At 41.0% G+C, this 23,322-nt stretch overlaps 2 protein-coding genes across 3 annotated transcripts in view; one reads left to right on the forward strand and one right to left on the reverse strand.

Moving 5' to 3' along the window:
* cops4 (COP9 constitutive photomorphogenic homolog subunit 4 (Arabidopsis)) overlaps nucleotides 1-20,132 on the reverse strand; it is a 57,713-nt gene extending 37,581 nt beyond the window's left edge. The window contains exons 1-2 of the mRNA XM_059988850.1: nucleotides 19,977-20,132; nucleotides 8,031-8,110 (exon numbers count right to left, since the gene is read on the reverse strand). Of these exons, the coding sequence (XP_059844833.1) occupies nucleotides 8,031-8,110; nucleotides 19,977-20,059 (163 nt within the window). The 5' untranslated portion in view covers nucleotides 20,060-20,132. The remainder of the gene's footprint in view (nucleotides 1-8,030; nucleotides 8,111-19,976) is intronic.
* Nucleotides 20,133-20,535: 403 nt separating this feature from the next.
* lin54 (lin-54 DREAM MuvB core complex component) overlaps nucleotides 20,536-23,322 on the forward strand; it is a 114,568-nt gene continuing 111,781 nt past the window's right edge. Inside the window, exon 1 of one of the 2 annotated variants that reach the window (XM_059988864.1) lies at nucleotides 20,536-20,554. The gene's annotated coding sequence lies outside the window, so the exon portion shown is untranslated. Of the gene's footprint in view, nucleotides 20,555-20,693; nucleotides 20,713-23,322 lie in introns of those variants that run through there. The other variant, XM_059988863.1, reaches the window with a different exon arrangement.

The raw sequence follows: 23,322 nt of genomic DNA on the forward strand, positions 1-23,322 counted from the left end.
TTACTCAAAACAACTTTCAGAGGACCTTAGAAGAATAGTAGAGATGCATGAAGCATTTCTAAACACCTGAGTGTTCATTGGCCCACAGCAAGAGAAATTGTCCACAAATGGAAGAAACTCAGTACTGTTGATACTCTCCCTAGGAGTGGGCGTTTTGCAAAGACCACACGAAGACCACAACATGCAATGCTGAAGGAGGTGAAAAAAGAAACCAGGGGTAACAGCAAAAGACCTGCAGAAACTACCACAATTTGCTAAAGTCTCTGTTCATGGGTTCACTATAAGAAAAACACTGAACAAGAATGGTGTTCATGGAGGACACCAAAAACCACTGCTGTTCAAGCTTGCAGAAGACCACCTGGATATTCCACAACACTTCTGGGACAATGTTCTGTGGACAGATGAGACAAAGTTGAACTCTTTGGCAAAAATCTACACCGCTATGTTTGAAGTAAAAAGGGCACTGCACACCAACACTAAAACCTCATCCCAACTGTGAAGCATGGTGAAAGGAGATTCATGGTTTGGGGCTGCAAAAATCTTTTCTTTGTACTTTTGTCAGTTAACTAAAGGTTCACGTGAATTAACATATCACAGATTTTTGTTTTTATTGCATTTTGGAAAATATCACAACTTTTCTGGAAATGGGGTTTGTAGTTTAGGCAAATTGTTTTTGTCTATTATTGTGAATTAGATGATCAGACCATATTTTATGAATAATTAATGCAGAAAACCAGGTATTTGCAAAGGGTTCACAAACTTTCTCTTGCAACTGTAGTTTAGATTTAATATAATCTGATGGTGACTACTTGATGGTGAATACAGAAGACCAAACTTGTAAAAATCATTCTTTTAATTCCTGCATAAATTATTATGCAAGGTGTGCTGCTTATTATCCCAAGTAGGTTAGTAAACACTTATCCAGATGTCAAGATGAGTTTGGACTTCAATCATTTAAACCTCAAGGCGACTCGTTTGGCAGCAGAACTCTCAATGGATACTATTAAATATTCTCATTTCAGTCTGATACAGCTAAAAAGCACAACTGCTTCCAAGGTCAGCACAGTCAACAAAGACATCTTAACATCTTTAAGTTAAATATCACTGCTTAAAACTGACAGGAACAATGCCAAATGCATGCAGGAAACTTGGCTGAAGTCAGGGATACAAGTGTGTTTAAGGAAATGGGGTTTTAAACTCCCAATACCAACCATCTTGCTGGCAAACGAGCAGTCAATGGTGAATAAAATCAATGATCTCAGAGCTAGGGAGCTGAATCAGAGGAACATTAGGACTGCATGTGTCCTTTGTTTCATGGAATCCTGGTTAATCCCTTCTGTACCCAATGCAGCGATTCAGGTTGACAGGTTTACTATACACTATCAGGATAGATCTATAGAATCTCTCAAAAGCAGAGGTGGAGGAGTATGCCTCATGATCAACTCTTCATGGTGCACAAATAATCAGTGCTGTCCCAATTCTGCATACCAGACCTGGAATATCGAGCAGTTAAGTGCTGCCCATTTTACTTACCAAAGCAGATTTCTAGGATCATTCTGGTAGCGGTAAACATTTCACCTCAGGCCAATGTCAATCAGGCTTTAGATGATTTGAGCAATGGGATCAACATGCACAAAACAGCACACCCTAATGCCTCCACTATCATTTTCGGGAATTCTAACCAGGACAATTTGAAAAAAAAAATCACTAAGCAATTACCATCAACAGATCACTAGGAATACCAGCGGAAACAACACACTGGACCACTACTACACCACCATCAAGAATGCCTACAGTGCTATTCCATGCCCTCACTTCGGGAAGTCTGATCACTTCTACTCCCTGAGTATAGGCAGAGACTGAAGACTGCAGCACCAGTAGTGAGGACCAAGAAAGTATGGACAAGGGAAGCACAGGAGCGCCTATAGGACTGCTTTGAATCAGTGGACTGGGCGGTATTCAGGGATTCATCTTTGAATCTGGATGACTATGCTGCAGTTGTTACTGACTTCATTAAAACCTGTGTGGATGAGTGTGTGCCTACAAAGACTTACTGTATATTCCCAAACCAAAAGCCATGTATGAACCAGGAGGTACATCATCTGCTGAAGGCTAGATCTGTGGCACTCAAGTCTGGTGACCCAGTGTCTGTACCAGAAAACCAAGTATGATTTTCGGAGGGCTATTTCAAGGGCAAAGAGACAATTTCAAATGAGGTTGGAGGCGACATCAGATATACGACAACTCTGGCAGGGTTTGAAAGACATTACTTCCTACAAAGGAAAACCCAATAGCATGAATGGCAGTGCTGCTTCACTACCAGATGAACTCAACACCTTCTATGCCCAATTTGAAAGGGAGAATACAACTACAACTGTGAAGATCCGTGCTGCACCCAGTGACCCTGTGATCTCTGTCTTGGAAGCCAATGTTAGTCTTTAAAGAGGGTGAACCCTCGCAAGGTGGCAGGCCTTGATGGATTACCTGGTAAAGCTCTGAAAACTTGTGCCAACCAACTGGCAGGAGTATTCAAAGACATTTTCAACCTCTCACTGCTATGGGCGGAAGTACCCACTTGCTTCAAAAGGCAACAATAATACCAGTGCCTAATTAGAATAATGTGAGCTGCCTTAATGACTATCGTCCGGTAGCATTCACATCTATAGTGATGAAATCCTTTGAGAGGTTGGTCAAGACTAGACTGAACTCCTGCCTCAGCAAGGACCTGGACCCACTGCAATTTGCCTATCGCCACAAAAGGTCAATGGAAGATACTTTTCACATGGCCTTAAATCGCCTGGACAACACAAACACCTATGTCAGGATGCTGTTCATCGACTATAGCTCAGCATTTACACCATCATTCCCACAATCCTGATTGATAAGTTACAGAACCTGGGATTCTGTACCTCCCACTGCAATCGGATCCTTGACTTCCTAGCCAGAAGACCACAATCTGTGATAATATCTCCTCCTTGCTGACGATCGACACTGGTGCACCTCAGGGGTGTGTGCTCAGCCCACTGCTCTACTCTCTATATACCCATGTCTGTGTGGCTAGGCATAACTCAAATATCATCTATAAATCTGCTGATACAACATTGTTGGTAGAATCACAGATGGAGATGAGAGGGTGTACAAGAGCGAGATAATAGATAATAGACAATAGGTGCAGAAGTAGACCATTCGGCCTCTCGAATCTGCACCGCCATTCTGAGATCATGGCTGATCATTCACTATCAATACCCAGTCCCTGCCTTGTCCCCATATCCCTTGATTCCCCTATCCATCAGATATCTATCCAGCTCCTTCTTGAAAGCATCCAGAGAATTGGCCTCCACCGTCTTCCGAGGCAGTGCATTCCACACCTCCACAACTCTCTGGGAGAAGAAGCTCTTCCTCAACTCTGTTTTAAATAACTGACCTCTTATTCTCAATCCATGCCCTCTGGTACTGGACTCTCCCAACATCTGGAACATATTTCCTGCCTCAATCCTAACAAATCCTTTAATTATCTTAAACGTTTCAATCAGATCCCCTCTCAATCTCCTCAATTCCAGCATGTACAAGCCCAATCTCTCCAATCTCTCTGCGTAAGACAGCCATGCCATCCCAGGAATCAACCTAGTGAATCTACGCTGCACTTCCTCAATTGCCAGAATGCCCTTCCTTAAACCTGGAGACCAAAACTGTACACAATATTCCAGGTGTGGTCTCACCAGGGCCCTGTACAAATGCAAAAGAACATCCTTGCTCTTGTATTCAATTCCCCTTGTAACAAAGGCCAACATTCCATTTGCCCTCTTCACTGCCTGTTGCACTTGCTCATTCACCTTCATTGACTGGTGAACTAGGACTCCTAGGTCTCTTTGCATTTCTCCCTTACCTAACTCGACACCGTTCAGACAATACTCTGCCCTCTTGTTCCAGCTTCCAAAGTGGATAACTTCACATTTATTCACATTGAATGACATCTGCCAAGTATCTGCCCACTCACTCAGCCTATCCAAGTCTCCCTGTATTCTCCTAACGTCCTCTTCGCATGTCACACTGCCACCCAGTTTAGTATCGTCAGCAAACTTGCTGATATAGTTTTCAATGCCCTCATCTAAATCATTGACATAAATCGTAAAGAGCTGTGGTCCCAATACAGAGCCCTGTGGTACCCCACTAGTCACCTCCAGCCAGTCTGAGAAACACCCATTCACTGCTACCCTTTGCTTTCTATCTGCCAACCAGTTTTCTATCCATGTTGAAACCCTGCCCCCAATGCCATGAGCTCTGATTTTACTCACCAATCTCCTATGTGGCACCTTATCAAATGCCTTCTGAAAATCTAGGTACACAACATCTACTGGCTTACCCTCGTCTAACATCCTTGTTACACCCTCAAAAAACTCCAACAGATTAGTCAACAGAGATATGCCAACTAGTGGAATGTTGTCGCAGCAACAACCCTGCACTCAACGTCAGCATGTCAATAAGACGAAACAGCTGATTGTGGACTTCCAAAAGGGTAAGATGAAGGAACACATACCAATCCTCACAGAGGGATCAGAAGTGGAGAGAGTGAGCAGTTTCAAGTTCCTGGATGTCAAGCTCTCTGAGGATCTAACCTGGTCCCAACATATCGATGGAATTATAAAGAAGGCAAGACAACAACTTTAGGAGTTTTAAGAGATTTGGCATGTCAGCAAATACACTCAAAAACTTTTATAGATGTACCGTGGAGAGCATTCTGATAGGCTGCATCAGTGTCTGGTATGGGGGGGGAGGTTACTGCACAGGACCGAAAGAAGCTGCAGAGGGTTGTAAAGCTATTCAGCTCCATCTTGGGTATGAGCCTACAAAGTACCCATGGCATATTCAAGGAGCGATGTCTCAGAAAGGCAACATCCCTTATTAAAGAGCTCCATCACCCAGGGCATGCCCTTTTCTAACTGTTACCATCAGGTAGGAGGTACAGAAGCCTGAAGGCACACACTCAGCAATTCAGGAACAGCTTCTTCCCCTCTGCCATCCAATTCCTAAATGGACATTGAACTCGTGAATACTACCTCACTTTTTAAATATGAATTATTTCTGGGTTTTTGCCCAATTTTTAATCTATTCAATATACGTGTACTGTAATTGATGTATATTTTTTTTCCTCTCCTTGTATATTATGTATTGCATTGAACTGCTGCTGCTAAGTGAACAAATTTCACGACACATGCCAGTGATAATAAACCTGATTCTGATTCAAGCAGGAGAGGAAAGACCCATAAGTGTGACAAACAACAAAGAATTTTTACTGGGATATTTCCCACGTCTCAGTCATAATCTGGCAACCATGGTCTCACTTCAGTGCTTACAGCAATTTCAACCACAGTTACATTTACCAGCAAACAAATTAACTTGCCTGTCCTAGACTCACAAAGAATTTAACAGTTCTTCTCAGTATTATCTATCCTACAAGAATACATTTTATAAACATTATACTTTATATATACAACATTGCCTCTACTTCCTTAGGAGTTTGCAGAGATTCAGAATGACATTAAAACTTCTATAGATGTGCAGTGGAGAGTATATTGACTGGCTGCATCACAGTTTGGTATGGAAACACCAATGCCCTTGAATGGAAAATCCTACAAAAAGTAGTGATATGGTTCAATCCATCATGGGTAAAGCCTTCCCTACTATTGAGCACATCTACATGAAACACTGTCATAGGAAAGCAGCATCCATCATCAGGGATCCCCACCACCCAGGACACGCTCTCTTCTCACTGCTGCCATCATGAAGAAAATAAAAGAGCCTCAGGACTCGAACAACTAGATTCAGGAACAGTTACTACTCCTCAACCATTAGGTTCTTTAACCAAAGGGAAAAATTTCACTTGCCCCATCATTGAAATGTTCTCACAACCAATGGATTCTTCATCTCATGTTCTCAATACTTATTTGTACTAACAGTTTGTTGTCTTCTGTACTCTGGTTGAACGCCCTAGTTAGACAGTCTTTCATCAATTCTGTTATAGATACTATTCTATAGATCCGTTGAGTATGCCCACAAGAAACTGAATCTCAAGATTGTATATGGTGACAATAATCATTTTTGGTAATAAATTTACTTTGAATTTTGAACATATGCAATATATGTAATGTAGTGCTCCTGATCATAAATATAAATAATTAAATGAGAAATCAGCTATGTCTCAGGGCTTATTTAACATATGGACCAAATATAAAATCATGGATTTTTACAGTATGAAAATGGGCCCTTTGGCCTAATTCATCCATGCCAACCTAATTCCCTAAATAAGCTGGTCTCTTCTGGCTGCACTTGGTCCATATTCCTCAAAGCATTTCCCCTTGCAGCTCATCCCAGAAACCTACCATCATTTGTGAAAAGAGTTGTCCTTTAAATCTTACCCCTCTGACCTGAAACCGATGCCCTCCAACTCTGGGAAAAAGATTGCAACCGATTACCCCACACACATCCCCACCCCCCAATTCTACATACTTCTGCCTCCCACACTCCAGGAAAACAGCCTGTCTCTCCCTACAACTCAAGTCCTCCAGGCCCAGTCACATCGGTGTCAATCTTCTCCACATCCCCCCACCCCCCCAGCTTAATGACATACACTCTGTGGCTAGACTACCAAAACTCCAAACAACTTGCCAATTGCAGTTCCGTCAACATTTCGTTCAGTTGCAACAGTACATCCCGAAAAAGGGGAAAAAAAATCGTAGATGTTTCTGCTGCCTGACCTGCTCAGTATTTCAGACAGACATACTTTATTGATCCTGAGGGAAATTGGGTTTCGTTACAGCCGCACCAACCAAGAATAGTATCGAAATATAGCAATATAAAACCATAAATAATTAAATAATAAGTTAATTATGCCAAGTGGAAATAAGTTCAGGACCAGGGCTCAGGGTGTCTGACACTCCAAGGGAGGAATTGTAAAAGTGTTCCTGTTACTTTTTAACCAGAATTCCAGCATGCTCTGACTTCTGTTTCAACAGTTCATTGCTGTGAGATTGTCTTAATTTATCATCTTAATTAATCATTAGCCATTTTAACTGTCTTAGTTGTAATATCCCATAGTAAATATGGGATTCTCACTCCCAACCTTTCCATTTTAAGGGTCTCATGTAACTTTCTACTAGATGGTAGCTGTCTGACCCTTCACATTACCAAAATTTTATTGAAAATTGTATATAGACAAACAGAATCTAGATTACTTGATACAGACTTGTTAAAATGACCCTGCAGAAATTAAACTGACTATCAACTCCTTCACGTTTCTGATTGATCATTATCAATTACTCCAAATATTAGAAATTCTAGTGGAAGACACATAATAACCATCAAACTCATCCTATAGATTGGCACATTTAAGAGAGCCAACAACAGACTGCATTGAAAAGTTGGGTTCAATCCTGACCCAAGGTGCTATCTACATGGAATTTGCCCATTTCTCTCTATGACTTCTCCAGTTAACCCTCAAATCCAAACAACACGCAGCTGGTAGGTTAACTGGCCACTGTAAATTGCAGCTAGTGTGCAAGTAGTAGAATCTAGGGGTATTAAAGGGAATATGGGAACATTTTTTTAATGGGATTTGTGTAGAATAGTATAATAGGGGTGCTTGATGATAAGCAGGGACTGCATGGGCCGAAGGGTCGTTCTCTATTCTGTACATTCATGCACGAACAGAAAGTTTCAGGGAAGACACCACAGACGATTCTTTAAACAAAATATAACATTCTATCCTACAAACACTTGTCATTACGAAAACAGCTAGTAGGGATCAGATAGTTGTTAAAATAGAGAAGCAGGTAAAAGAAATGCTGGCTTGAAATGGGAGAAAGTATCTTGAATTGTATAAAGACCAAAAGACTGTTAGTTTGAACTATCATGAAGGAGGTTACCTCAAACTGGGAATTTAAGGAAGGAGAGTTATTTTTAAATCAGAGAATATAAACACAAAGGACAATCTTTCCCCAGTGTAACACACAATACACATTGAGAATACTCACTAGCTTCAACAAAAGCCTTCAAAGCCTCTAGCTGCTCTGCTCCTGTGAGTTGTAAAGCTTTTTCCAGGATCTGGCGGTACCTATTAAAGGACACAAATGGAGGACAGATTTTGAGTTTGATTCTTAAAACAAATGTGTACTTTAATATTTAAGCATTTTTCCAAAATATTAATAAAAGGAACATTACCATTAAAATTTAACCAGTGGCATGCCAATGTCATACAAAATTAAAATGAAAATCAACTAAACCCTGTAAACCAGGAACATCAAATTACATACATCACCACAGACCCAAGGTGAACACATGCCTGATCAGTTTAAATTACAAATAACTGAAGGCTAAATTTATAGTGTGATGGAAATATGCATTCAGTTATGCCCTATTGGCTTCATTTCTCAAAAAGTTACAAAAGCATCACTGATATTAGTTACTAAATTCAAAGGATAATAAGATTTTTAAAATTTAAAGGTATCTTGGTATTCATTTTACTACAATTAAGCCACACAATGCAAATCAGATTGGAAATCTGCATCAATAAATCCATGGAAATGTTTTTGTATTAAATGTGACAAATTACTCCATCTTAATTTGCTCTGAGGTCTAAACTGTTTTTAAATTATATATTCCAACATATCAGTTCAACATGTCCATTACTTTCATGAAACAACACAAAGCAGTGTAACAATTTCTTGATTGATTTCTGGTGTTTCAATCAAAATAAATAAAATGCTTTTAGATTTTACACTGTGCTTCCCGTACAGTGAGATATTTACTACCTCGGCAACCAAAGAACAACTTTATCATCCAACCATATGGAGGTAATGTCCTTAAGTAAGCAACTTGGCATTAATTAACCACAAGATGAAGATTAATCACAGTGAGGAAAGCTCTTTAGCCCTTCTAAACTGTGAAATTCTGATTTCACATTGCTTTGCTTCTAATTTTGAAAGTTTTGAGCAGAAGACCACTGGTCCGATACCATCCTTCCCTCGGCCAACCCCATCTGTCATGGCCTGGGGACCTTGAGCTTATGCCATCCATTACTTTCTCTACTGTGCTTCCAGAACTGTCTTTTACTTCTTATTAGAAAGACTGAAACAGTTCCATTGCTGTAGCATCTTTCAAGGGCATAGGTTGTTCCAAAGCATTTCTCTGGTAATTATGTCCTTTTACACAGCTGTAGGGTTGAACAAAAACGTTCCTGGCTGAACACACTGTATGACGATTATTTACGCATTTCTTCACGTTCAGGAATTATCCCTACCCTCCTCTAGCTTTCTTCCAAAAAGAATCCTGCGTAATATGGGAGCCAGAACTGAATACTGTACTTGTATGGCCTTGGCAAAGCAATGTGAATACGAACACCAGCTTCAGGTATATATACTACAATTTTGTGAACTTAGAAGCATTGTTTTAAACACACATCCGTACGTCCTCAGGTATTCCAATGGCACACATCCGTACGTCCTCAGGTATTCCAATGGCAACTTACTGCATTTTTTCACTTAATGTCACTTCCTTCATTTCACTACTTTAGACTTACAGTAGTCCAATATTCTCTACCAGCATTGAACTCTGCCACAAACTCTCATCAGATACGCTTTTAGGTTCTTATGGAGCTTGATAGGGAAGATGTATGACTGACATTTCACTTGCCTTCTGGGCAAAAAAACATGGGCTATAGTCTCAAAATCAATGCAGATGAGAAGCAAGTTCCTTACCCGGAGAGTGCTGAAGCTTCAAACTTCTCTGCCCAATAAGAATGTGGAAGCTCGGTTACTAACTATATTCAAGTTGGTGTTTGATATAAGGGAATCAAGAGAAAGGAGATTCATGCAGGAAAGTGGCAGGGAGTAAAAGAGCAGCCATGATCATACTAAAGGCTGATTTATACTTGTGCTTATGGGTTACACCACAGCCTACGCTGTAACCCTGATTTTCACTTCTTCATGGTAGCGAGCATGCGTTGGTGTGTGCCAAAACGCTAGTTGGTGGTGGGGTTTCTACACCACTGTGTTGAGTTTCTTCATGAGAGGCATGCACGAGGAAATGCATTTCAAACATTTTCGCATGTCGGCAGGTGGATTTGACAACTTGATTCATCTATTTCACATCAGCGTACGCACAGCCTACAGACATGGCGGAGAAGAAGCAACTGGAAATGCGATGCTACCAAGCGGACCAATCACAGTTGCTGCAGTCTGCGTCGCCGCGACATGTTAGTAACTTTTCTGGAGAGGTGCTCATCACCCTACGGTGTAGGGTAAGGCAAAGGGTACATGTTACCTACGGCATCGATGCGATGCACAAGTATAAATCAGCCTTAATAATTAAGCAGGCAGAAGGAGCTGTAGAGCTGACCTTGTTTCTGTTTCATATATTAGAGATTCTGTGGAGCCATAGTTATACAGCATAAAAACAGACCCTTCAGCCACAAAGTCTGCAGCAATCATCAGGCACCCATTTATACAAACCCTACAAGAACCTCACTTTATGCTTCCCACATTTCTATAAACTTTCCCCATCTCCTACCACTTACACTAAGGGCAATTCACAATGTATTTGAGATGTGGGAGAAAATGAGAATAACTGGAGAAAGCTCATGTAGTGACAGGGAGAATGGGCTATTGCCACAAAGACAGCACTAGTTATATTTACATTCAACATGGATCTTTGAAGCGCTGAGACAGCAGCTCTACTATCTGTACAATTGTGCTGCCTTGAAAAGGGGAAATGAGAAGAACGGGTTATAGAACTGGGCAACAACAAACATTTTTGCTTTTCTCTTTCAATACTTTTATTAGTTTCTGTATAAAAGAATACAGAATACAAGAAGATATATATTATAAATCAAAAAAAAGTACCATTGTATTAAAATACAGTTACAGTCACAAAACCCTGTACTCATAAGAATTAATTAAATTGTGATATTGAAATATAATAATTTTGTGAATACAGAAAAAAAAATCTAAACCCACTACCAAAGTCAGAGCTGTTAGGAAAAGCAAGAAAAAAGGGGGAAAAACCCCTTATCATATAATAAAATATATTATTAGCCTCATCTGAACTTTTACAACAAATCAAAAGTTTTGAAAATAACTCAAAAATGGTCCCCACAATGTATAAGTCTTGACTAGATTCAAAAACTGAACAATGGATCTTCTCTAAATTTAAGCATGACATAACAACCCGTAACCATTGAGCATGAGTAGGCGGAACAGCACCCTTCCATTTAAGCAAGTGTGCCCTCCTAGTTACAAGAGAAGTAAATGGCAAAATATGCAAATCAGGCATCTCCAAAATAAAGTCTTTTCCTCCAACAATACCAAATAATGCAGTCAAAGGGTTAGGCTTAAAATTTACCTTGAAAAGTACCGAGAAAGTCTGGAATATTTTCTTCCAGCATCTTTCAAGGCTCGGACATGCCCAAAACATGTGAATTAATAAGGCTTCTCCATTATTACATCTATCACAGAAAGGGGATACAGTCAGCCCTCCTTATCTGCGAGGGATTAGTTCCGGGACCCCTCGTGGATACCAAAAAGCGTGGATGCTCAAGTCCCTTATTCAACCTGTCTCAATGTGGTGGACCTTAGGACCCAGCAGAACCCCAGACCTTATTTAACCTGTTGCAGTGCAGTGGACATTAGGACCTGGCGGCGGAGCTCTGAATCCGCAGTGTTTCTGTTCATGAAAATAATCACGATCACGATTGAAAATAAAAGTGGAAATAATAAAGCAATCGGAAAGAGATGAAACGCCATCAGTCATTGGAAAAGCGTTAGGCTACAGTCGGTCAGCGATCGGAACAATTTTAAAGGATAAAGTGATAAAGGCCCTGCCCCGATGAAAGCTACAATTATTACTAAGCAACGCAGTGGTTTAATTATTGGGTTTTGGGCTTTTGATCCTCCACATCAACGGTCTGTCACTGGATCGAACTCAGGAACTTCTGTTCCCAAGCCTGGTGCTGACTCCTATGCTCTTAAGCGTTTTATATGCATAGAAAGGTAAAATATATGCTATAAACTAAGACAAATGCTTGACTAACTGACGCTAAATAATACTGGATATACCTGTTTCGACCTACTTAGTAAGAGAACTTCCGATTTTTTTCTATCCCGATCCACGATAACCCATGCACATCCTCCCGTATACTTTAAATCATCTCTAGATTACTTATAATACTGTTATACTGCATACTGTTATACAAAGCTGTTATACTGCATTGTTTAGGGAATAATGACAAGAAAAAAGAGTCTGTACATGCTCGAACAACAAGTGTTGGAAGAGCACTTCCAGGTTTTCACGATTCGCGGTTGGTAGAATTCACCCATGCAGAATTCGTGGATAAGGAGGGCCGACTGTATATCCGAGTAAAATCGAGTTAGCTTATCTTTAGATATGTGAGCCCTATGAACCACTCTGAATTGTAAAAGGGAATGACAGGCACGTAACGAAGTTATTAACCAATTTAAAAATTTCATTCCAAGTTTCCTCAGAAATTGAAGTCTGTAAATCTTGTTGCCAAAGATTTTTAATTTGTCTATAGGAACATTTCTCATTCCTAACAACATACCATATATATTGGACATTGAACCATTATAAAAAAGGTTTCAAACTAAAAATTACATCTAATAAGTCCTTATAGGAACTTATAGGAAATGTACATAGTTGAGAACGCAGAAAGCCTTTAATTTGTAAATAACGAAAAAAGTGTGTTTTGGGTAAACTATATTTAGCTGACATTTGCTCAAACAAAAGAAGATTTCCTCCAACAAACAAATCCTGGAAGCATTTAATACCCCATCTATCCCATTCTTTAAAAACTGAGTTGGTCATCGAAGGTCTAAAAAAACAGTTAAAACAAATGGGACTAGACAAAGAAAATCTCAATAAACCAAAGAATTTCCTAAATTGTACCCAGATCCTCAAAGTATGTTTAACTACCAAATTTTCAGTTAGTTTACTAAAAGATAAAGGGAGTGAGGATCCAAGAAATAATAGAAAATTTATTAACAGAGTTAGCTTTTAAAGAAACCCATCTCGGACAATCCTCATGGTTAATGTAATATGTCCAAAACATAAGATATCGTATAATACATTTTTGCTTTTAAAATTGATTACATTATATATTTTTTACAACAGACTCTAAATCAGGTGCTGTTAATTTTCAGCAAGCCAATGAGAAATCGAGACAAGGACAGCAATGGCAGCAACAGAAACTGGCATGTAGTCACAGGTGACAAATAGCTGGAGTGATACAACAAGAGAAAAGTGGGCCAGCTTGAGTGGTGGGGATGTAGAGTCTGCTCGTGGTGGGCCAGGGCGATAATATGTGGTATGACTGTTGAGAAATCTAAGTGGCTGAATTCAAAAATCATTATCCAAAATGTCTTAAGTTAAAAACAAATTTATGCTTACAAGGAAAAATTGTACCCTGCGGTAGGGCGTGAGTTGAACTGGAAGACAAATATAAAATAAATAAATAAAATAATCAATCTATCATCTAATGACAGTAGCCCAAAACTTCATGCAGACATGAGTTTTTTGGTACTCAAACAATAGAAAGTTAGTTGGTGAACAACTTCAGTTCCTACTTTATGTTACTTCAGTGCAGTGTGTGTCATCTGATATGGGAATGCAAAGAAAGTGACTATTTTTAATATTTATTTATCCACCTATTAGGACCTGCTGGCAAGACCAGCAACCCCTCCCAACCCAAAATGTTTCTGAGACGATGGTGATGAGTCCCCTTCCCAAACTGCCACAGTATCTCTGCTGAAGGCAATTTCATAGCACCACAGGGCAGGTAGAACAAGGACCTAGACACTGCGAAGACAAAGAACTTGCAGTGCATTTCTAAATCATGTAGCCTGGACCAAAATCTGCAGGCAGTGGTGTTCTCATGCAGCCGTTGCCATGTCCCTCTTGACTGCAGAAATTGCTGGTTCGGATAACATTGGCAAGGAAATCATCACATACTTTACAAATGCTATACAGGATGATCACTGTATGCTGGGAATAGTTGATGGGGTGCCAATCAAGCTAGCTACTCCATCCTGGGTGACATCAAGCCTCCCAATAGCCAATGGAACTATACTTGTCTAAATGGAAGCAAGTCCACCTGATTTTTGCTTTGTGACGGTGAGTTGCCCAGCTGCTGATCTGCTCGCATGGTCATACACTCAATCAAGTTGAGTACTTGGGCCGTAGTGCTCTTCACAGTGTCACTGGTGGGGGTCTCATCAATGGAAATGCCACTAAACTTTTGAAGCTGCCTACATTGGTTACTATTAGTCACTATATCCAATTTGCTGCATGCATACTATTCAAACAAACCAGAGTATTTTATGTCATTATTTATGAAATTACTGCCAAACCTTTAAGATCCACTAGCAATTAACTTTAGTACACGAAGGTAAGTATTGAATAAACTCTTCTCAGGCTTCCAGCCAGGTACAGGTATCAATTTTAACCAAAGCATGAAGGTAAGAAGTACTGTCCCCTATAACCACTCATCCCTTGCACATGCTCCACCACCCAATACCATTGATGACTTTATTTTACAAATACCTATCCTTGTGTTTAAAGTTACTCAGCAATTATTTCCCAATTTTCCTTTGCCCTGCTTTCTTCAGTGGTTGGTTCCATCTGCTACCTCTGATCTGAAAATCCATGGATTTCTGGAAAAATGACAGTCAGTTACTGCACTCTTTCCAAACCATGGAACGCAGGTATTGAAACACAGACAACAGGAGTAGGAAGAGGCAATTCAGCCCATTGGGCTGTCTGCTCCATTCATCGCAATATGACTCTTCGTCCACTTCCACGCAGTTCCCACCTTTTCCCAAAATTCCTTGATTCCTTAAGCACTAACTAATACAGCTAACTCATTCGTCAAAATCAAAAGACAAAAACATGCAAATACTGAAAGTCGAAAACAAGAACAAAGATACTGGAAAAACTCAGTAGCATGGCTCAACAGAAAATGGCTTAGTGGTGACAGCAATTGCACTTATCCGTTTATATGTACTCTGTTCTACTTCCTTATTTTTCCATGCTAAAATCTTACCTGTGTCCTTCTCTTTTCCAATTCCAAAGAAAGGTCACAGACCCAAAACATTTGACCATTTTTCTTTCCTCAACTGAGAACTGATTGGTTGAGTTTTTCCAGCATTCACACTGCCTTGCATCATATTAGAGTTCCTCATCCTTGGATACATTTCATGACTTGGCCTCCACTGCCTTCTGTGGTGGAGCATTCTGCAGGTCTTGTTCTTGCTTCTTAATGATGTACCCCATAGCCCAAGCTTTTAGGCTCTCTAGCCCCTTGCAGCATTTACAAAAATGAATTTTATAGGTTTCTAAGAGATCTCATTCAATCTTCTGCTCTAGTGAATGTAGGCTGAGCTGACTCAATCTCTCCTCATACATCTGTCCCACAATCAGCGGACAGTGCAGAACACCTTTGTCGTAATCCCTCCACAGCAACCTCATAAAATGGCACACAAAGCTATTCATCAAGGGCTTGTAAACCTGTAGTAATCTTGGAGATTTATTCATTTTCTTTTTCATTTCTTTAACATTTACATGCTAATAAAATTTCTTTCAGTTACTTAGAGCATCTACGAGCTTTTTTTTCTATCTTCCTCTGACATTTTCTTACTCATCAACATCACTCTTCCTATCTCCAATGACCTACTGGTTTCTTTCTACCTCTGTAGAAGTTTTTTTATGTCCCTGTGCAGATTACACATGTATTCTATTTTTCCTTGTCAAAGTATTGATCCTTCTTTACTGAAATCTGAAATTTTCCAGTTCCCAGGATTACTGCTTGTCTTTGGCAGTATGATAAGAATTTTCACTTGATCTAAACCTATAAGTTTAACTTTCCACCCAAATGCTAGTGTAACTGCATTAGCAGCTAGCACAATGCACAAGGAAGTAGCAGAACTGTCATAATTATCCCTGTCAACAAAATGTCACACTTATTATGTTAATGGCATCTGAATTCAACCGTTTAATTCCTGTGACACAGTCACTAACAAAATACTTAGGGAACAACATAATGTAATACGTCATTGCAATTTTTATTTCCACTTGCTCATAAATGAAATCAGGCTCTGACTTTTCAAATCCCTAAAGCATCCCCATTGATTATTGGGTTTCAGTACTTTATAGCTTTTTATAATGTATTACACTGTACCACTGCCGCAAAACCACACATTCCCCGACGTACGTCAGCGATATTAAACCCAATTCTGAACAAAGTGGCAAAGTCTGCTCTGAATACTTGACACAATCCTACCTACTCAAACGTCTTCCCAGGGCTTGGGTAGATGATGATTCTTCCCCCCCCCCCAGTTCTGAGAGTTCTAAGTGGCTGATGAAGCCGGTGTGGAATCGAGAAATTCTAGCACATGGAGGTGCTTGCTGGGGCTGGTGGGTGGATAGCTTTCTGAAAACCATTTTTTCTGGGCTCCTGCACAATTTAAAGATGTTCAAAATTATTAGTGGCATCCTGAATACTCATACACTTCTTCTAAGTGGCCTTGGGTTAGGATACAAACATGTTGGCATGGTTATTATATATTTTCAAGAAAATCACCAAAGATTTCAAGACTGGAGCACCTACACTTTTTTAAGGAAGCCAGAAAGTCAGGAGACATTGCCCTACCTACAGGGGGAGTCACTGAGACGCCACATTAACTCACTGGCACCAAACCTAACCCACAAAGAGGTATCCCTCTTGTGGTACGCAGTACCAAGAAGTTTGGATCTAATTGATGTGTTCATAGGATCATTCTGTTCACGGTCTCCTGCTCATTGCATCTCATCCAGGCCAGTAATGTCAACATTCGAGCACCTGACTTCTCAGACAATGAAGTATATGTCTACTGACAATGGGGTTGCCCGCAGTCTTCAACTTGGTATTAACAAATGGATCAATGGTGGGGGAGTTATCCTCACTCTGGAGTCAGGATTCACAGCTCCACCATGACTGGAGACATTGTTCTGCCTTTAATTCCAATGTCACGAATAAAGAATAGTCCACTGTACCAACACAATTCCACAAAAACATTCAGTTTTCAGAGATCCAGTTTTAATTGATTGCTGAAGATTTCCATCACCTGCAGAATCTCACATGTTTGTGATCATGTCTTTGCATAGAGCAGGGACAATCATATGAATCATACAAATCAGAATCAGTATGAGGATTTGATACGTCATCCTAGGGTAACTAATATGTGACACCAACTTCCAAGTCATTCAGCATGGAAACATGCCCTTCAAGCCAACGCATTGAATCTTTCCCCTCCCACCTGAAGGTTACGCCCTCTAGTTCTTGATTCACCAACCCTGCAAAGAAAATAGTGCATTCATGCTAAAATACACTTTATAATTGTCGTCCCTTTAAAATTCTGTGAAGGCATGTTCGAACAAGGAATGGTTACAGAGACTTTGCAATTTAGTTTAGTGAAGCTTGTCTGAAAGATCAAGCATTAATATAGGTCTATAGTGTTACAGAGTGCAACAAGAATGGAAATCAATTAGTGCTCTTGCAAAGGACATCACTGATAGCAAAGTACAAGTGAGAGCAGAGCTGTTTTAAAAAAATCACTGGCACAACAACACAATGTGTCTTCCATAGAGGTCTATAGCTCAAAATACTCTCTTGTGAAAGAAGATTTACTACATTGAAACCTGTAGGTCACGGGTTGTATTATGAGGCAAGGTTGGATATGCTAAGTTCGCACCCACAGGCCTTTGGAAAGATTCTAAAAGGTCTTGATAGGTTGGACGAGCAGAGGATGTTTCCTTTTGTATGAAAATAGGGGTTAAATGTTTTTTTAATCATTTAGTTAAAACAAAGATGTTGTGACTTGGTTCCTCAGAAAGCTACAAATCCTAAGAATATGAAAATAATAGGAAGTGTCTTGGCCATTCATCCCAGCTTCGATATTGATCTTCTAACACTGACACTATCCCTGTATTCCACAATCCCCTTCATGCTTAGAAACCTATTTTATCACTGTCTCAATGATAAAGTCCTCACAGCCCACAAGCAAGGAATTCCAAAGATTGTCAGTGTGAAGGGATTTCTCTCTTGAACATTTCTAGATTTTTCAACCAAAGGAAACACACTCCATGCATTCAACCTATAGAATTTCATAAATTTCAATAAGATCGCTGGACAAAATAGGCTGACTTCACTCAATCTCTACTTGTAGAACAGATCTAGTGAATTTCTGCTGTACTCTCCCTAAAAAGAAATCCATGAGCTTGCCATAGAGAAAGAGGCTTAAATGTACATAACGCCCTAAATAACTGCTTTGGAAATCTTCAAAAAGGGTAAAACTGAACCTTCAAATACTTTTAAGGCAGATTGATTCTTGATTATAAGGTGAGAATTAGAATGGGGGTTCAACGGGGTATGTGGCCTCCTCCAGCAATAAGTCACATGCTTATATTTTCTCTAAATTGAAACAACTATATTAATGAAATCCTGGTGAAAACTGAAATTGCCACAGCTTCAATTTAAAAAAATGTTTTCAAAGCCACTTAAGCTTTAAGGGTAATGATTACAGTGAAATTTGTTCTTTTTGGAACAGATGGCAAATTCTTGTGATTGAGTTTGTGCAAAGTTAAGAACTTGGTTTTATTTGACAAAATGGGAATAATTCACCATGTACATGTTGCCCTTTATAGAGACAGTTCTTTATTTTTCCCCACAACTTTAAAATAATTTCAATGGATTTTTATTTTGCAATATTTATCCCTCTCCTAACAGTAGGACCTCAAACTTTCTTTGCTGCATCCATTTCCTGAGATTCATGCCCCACTCACTGATCATCTTTTTCTAAAGTAACACTGCTGAATCTGAAGCAATAAATGAAATCCCAAGTCCCTAATAAGGTTTGCATTTGCATCTTCATTTAACTCAGATTTAGATGCGCTTCTCCATCATTCTTGACTTTGCATTTCAAAAATGTTCAATTCATTTATGATTATCATATAACATCATGGAAACAAAAGCAACATTGGTGCCCTGCCTGCTCACCCCACCTCTACTGCACCCACTCCAAAAGGCCCTGACACACTGTAAATCCCTTCTCTGTAATTTCTATCCTAAATACACATGTAATTACTTGCAGCACTGGATAAACATGGGATGCTTATTCTTCAGGAAAGACCTTTGACAAAGAGAAGTTCTGTACTTGACTGTTGAAGACATTATAACCTGGACAATATCTATCATCCCTCTCCCTCAGAGACAGATAAATACCATAGAAGAACTCAAACGTAGGCCGAAATTGTTTAATGTAACTGTATCAACACACAAAGGAACTGGCCTAATTCAGCCAGTTAGGCTGATCTGCATATTGATGCTAAATGGACATGTCAAACAAATGAATCTCGCTGAATCGAAATCTATTTTTTAGCCGTCTCTTTGATACACTTACTGCAGTCGTAGCCTTATCACCAGCAGTAGCAATCTGATTGTGTCAGTCTTCATCAATGAGCCTATCAAAGATTATGACAGCCGAATTCTCCCCAGTACTCATTCAACTGGGCTGTAATCGGCAGCATTTTCTTCTTTGGCACCACGAAATAAAAGGGAAACAGCCTAACGCCCACCTAGATCAGCTTGGAGATGGGACCAGTAACAGTGGTCCCTCAACAGGAGGAACAACTCTTTGAAACGAGCAGATACACTCCTTACTTTCAATAACGAAAACAAAAGAACTTTTTGCGGGCTAAGGACAAAAAGACAGCGGGCTTTGAGGCCCGAGTAAACGTGCCGAACTGACAAGCCGAGGATCATCCTTCAGGCGGCAGGTGATGGTGCGAATCTGCCGCTCTGCGGGCCGTTTCTAGACACAACGCCCACCCCGCAGTCTGGGGCACGCAATCCTGGATACGTCCCCTAAAGTACTCACTTTCCAGCCAAATCCTTATGGGAACCGCTGGAGTTCATCAGCACTGTCAACTCTTGCTTCATCGCCGCCGCCGCCGCCGCCATGTTTTGCCCCACCGGCCACGACAACGAATCGGCGAGAGTGCAAAGAGCGTCCGTCAGCCCCCGGGCCGGCGTCAGGCAGCAGCGCCGCCTAGGCCTTGGAGATCAGCACTGAGCCGCGAACAGCTGGCGCCAGGCAACAGCGCCGCCTAGGCCTTGGAGATCAGCACTGAGCCGCGGACAGCTGGCGCCAAGCAGCAGCGCCGCCTAGGCCTTGGAGATAAGCACTGAGCCGCGAACAGCTGGCGCCGGGCAATAGCGCCGCCTAGTCTTTGGAGATCAGCACTGAGCCGCGAACAGCTGGCGCCAGGCAACAGCGCCGCCTAGGCCTTGGAGATCAGCAATGAGCCGCGGACAGCTGGCGCCGGGCAATAGCGCCGCCTAGTCTTTGGAGTTCTGCACAGCCGCAGGCAGCCGGCAGCCAAGTTCGCCTCTGCTCGGACAAATAAAGCACTAATTCGTCCCTTATTCGGACGAAACGCGAGGAGCGATTCGAACGTGAGTATTTGACATGTTGTGCACCGAGCTTCCTCATGGGCATTGCGTGGGTCTGTCCATCAATAAACGCAGACGGTGAACTGGGGTGGAGCTCATCGCTTACTACGTTCGTACATCGGTGTCACTGAATTCCCACCAGCGGGTTAAGATTTTCTCCGGTAAGTGAACGCAGGAAGGCACTATCATTATTATTCACGGGAAAGAAAAAGCACAGCTCGGAAAGTACCCTGATTAAAAGAAGCATTATATGTAAGACTTTCAAAAATAGAACGAGTATTTTCAAATTTCAGTTATTTCCGAAAAAAAAGATCAATTTAACGATTTATTTCAATAGACGGGACCTCGCATTAGAATTTAATAACAGAAAGTGGAGACACAAGAGACCGCTGATGCTGGTTTCTGGTAGAAAATGTAAACTTTTCAAGGAATTCAAAACATGAGCTGCTGGAGGAACTCCCACCCTGCACTATCAGGGGTGGCAACCAAAAACATGAGCTGTTTCCCTCACAGATGTTGCCTGGCCCGCTGAGTTCCTCGATTTTGCCCAATTCTAGCGTTTGCAGTTTCTTGTGTTCAAAGGAACTCAGCGAGTCAGGCAGAGTCTGTGGAGGTGAAGAGAGATCGAGTCAAAGCTCTCCATCAGGACGGAGAGTAAAGGGAGGATAACTGGCGTGAAGGTGAGATGGAGGGGTAAGTGACAGGTGGAACGAGGTTGGGTGTGGGGGCCAGGTGAAGGAGGAGTTTAGAGACAGAGACTAGTGGAGATGGGGAAAGGGGCAGGATGATGGGCGGAAAGTGCTGCATTATTTAGAAGGGCAAGCAGATTCCAAGGCGAAAGACAGAGATAAAAGTGAAACTTGGAAACAACAGGGACCAGAAAGGATTGGTGGGAGAATCTTTTTCCTCTCAGAAATACGTGTTTTATGCAGAGAATAGTGTTAATAATGGTATTAAACTGGAGTAATGCAATAAAGACAACACAAGGAAATCCTCAGATGCTGGAAATTCAAGCAACACACACAAAATGCTGGTGGAAGACAGCAGGCCAGGCAGCATCTATAAGGAGAAGCACTGTCGACATTTTGTATGCTGTGTTCCACCAGCATTTTGTGTGTGTTGCTAATAGAATAAAGACTTTAGTCTACATATAGTAAAGGCAAGTAATTAGTAGTAAGAATGAAGAAGAATTCTTGGAATGAATATTAGACTATGGATGTTATTGATTAGTATATTGTGGAACTGACTTACAATCGAGCTTGTATTGTGCAATAAATGTAACAGGACCCTTAGGGAAAAAAATCATTGTAATATGATAGCATTTAGCATTAAGTTCAAAAGTGTTATGTTTTAGTCCAGAACCAGAGGTTTCAATCTAGACTAAAGAAACCCGAGGTGTTGGCAGCAGTTGATTGGGAAACTACACAAAACCCTCAGGTGCAGAGTAAGGGTAGTGAGGGTATTTTCTCTGCTGAAGGCGTCTAGAACAGAAACTCAAGTTCTAATGTAGACCATTTAGGACTGAAATGAGGGAACATTTCTTTACTCAAGAGAATGGTGTATCTTTGAATTCTCTATCCAAAATGCTTTGGAGACCTTGACAGCATAGTTCAAAAGATTTCTGGATAACAAAACAATCAGGGGAGGTGAAGATCGACACAATGTCCTGCTCTGTTAGTGGATCAGCTATGATCTTGTTGAATGGTGGAGTAGATTCAAAGGGCAATGGCCTATTTAGTCATAGAAATGTACAGCACAGAAACAATCCCTTCAGTGCACCATGTCTGTAATGTTCACCACATCTATAATATTCATCATATACTCTATCTAATCCCATTCTATACTAATACTGCTTGCCTGCTTTACTTCATTAAAACCTGTGTGGATGAATGTGTACCTATGAAAACTTGCTGGACATTCCCAAATCTAAAGCTGTGGATGAACCAGGAGGTTTGTTGTCTGCTGAGGGCTGGATCTGTGGCACTTAAGTCTGGTGACCCAGGTCTGTACCAGAAAACTAGGTATGACTTGCAGAGGTCCATTTCAAGAGTGAAGAGACAATTTTGATTGAGGATGGAAGTGATATTGGATGTGCAGCAACTCTGGCAGGGTTTGCAGGACTTTACTTCCTACAAACCAAAACCCAGTACCATGAATGGCAGCAATGCTTCACTACCAGATGAACTCAACGTCATCAATGCCCACTTTGAAAGGGAGAATATAACTACAGCTGTGAAGATCCCTGTTGCACCTGGTAACCCTGTGATCTCTGTCTTGGAGGCTGATACCAAGTTGTCTTTCAGGAGGGTGAACCCTCACAAGGCAAACGGTCCCGATGGAGTACCTGGTAAGGCTCTGAAAACCTGTGCCAACCAACTAGCATGAGTATTCAAGGGCATTTTCAACCTCTCACTGCTATGGGTGGAAATTCCACGTTTCAAAAAGGCAGCAATTATACCAGTGCCTAAGTGATAAAATGCTTTGAGAGGTTGGTCATGACTAGACTGAACTCCTGCCTCAGCAAGGACTAGACCCACTGCCATTTGCCAATCGCCACAATAGGTCAACAGCAGATGTCATAAGGGGGGGCATTGAGACTGGACCCAAATGCAGGACACAGACTCTGAAGTACTAGGAACAGAACAGGACAAAACAAAAGGACAGGACGGGTCAGACTAGGCTAGGGAAGCAGGACCAGGACAAGGGACTGGGAACAAGGAGCCTGGGCATGGACTCCGAGCCCGAGACTGGACAAGGACCCAGAACCTGGG

The sequence above is a fragment of the Hypanus sabinus genome, chromosome 14 (assembly GCF_030144855.1).
Source record: "Hypanus sabinus isolate sHypSab1 chromosome 14, sHypSab1.hap1, whole genome shotgun sequence".
NCBI lineage: Eukaryota > Metazoa > Chordata > Chondrichthyes > Myliobatiformes > Dasyatidae > Hypanus > Hypanus sabinus.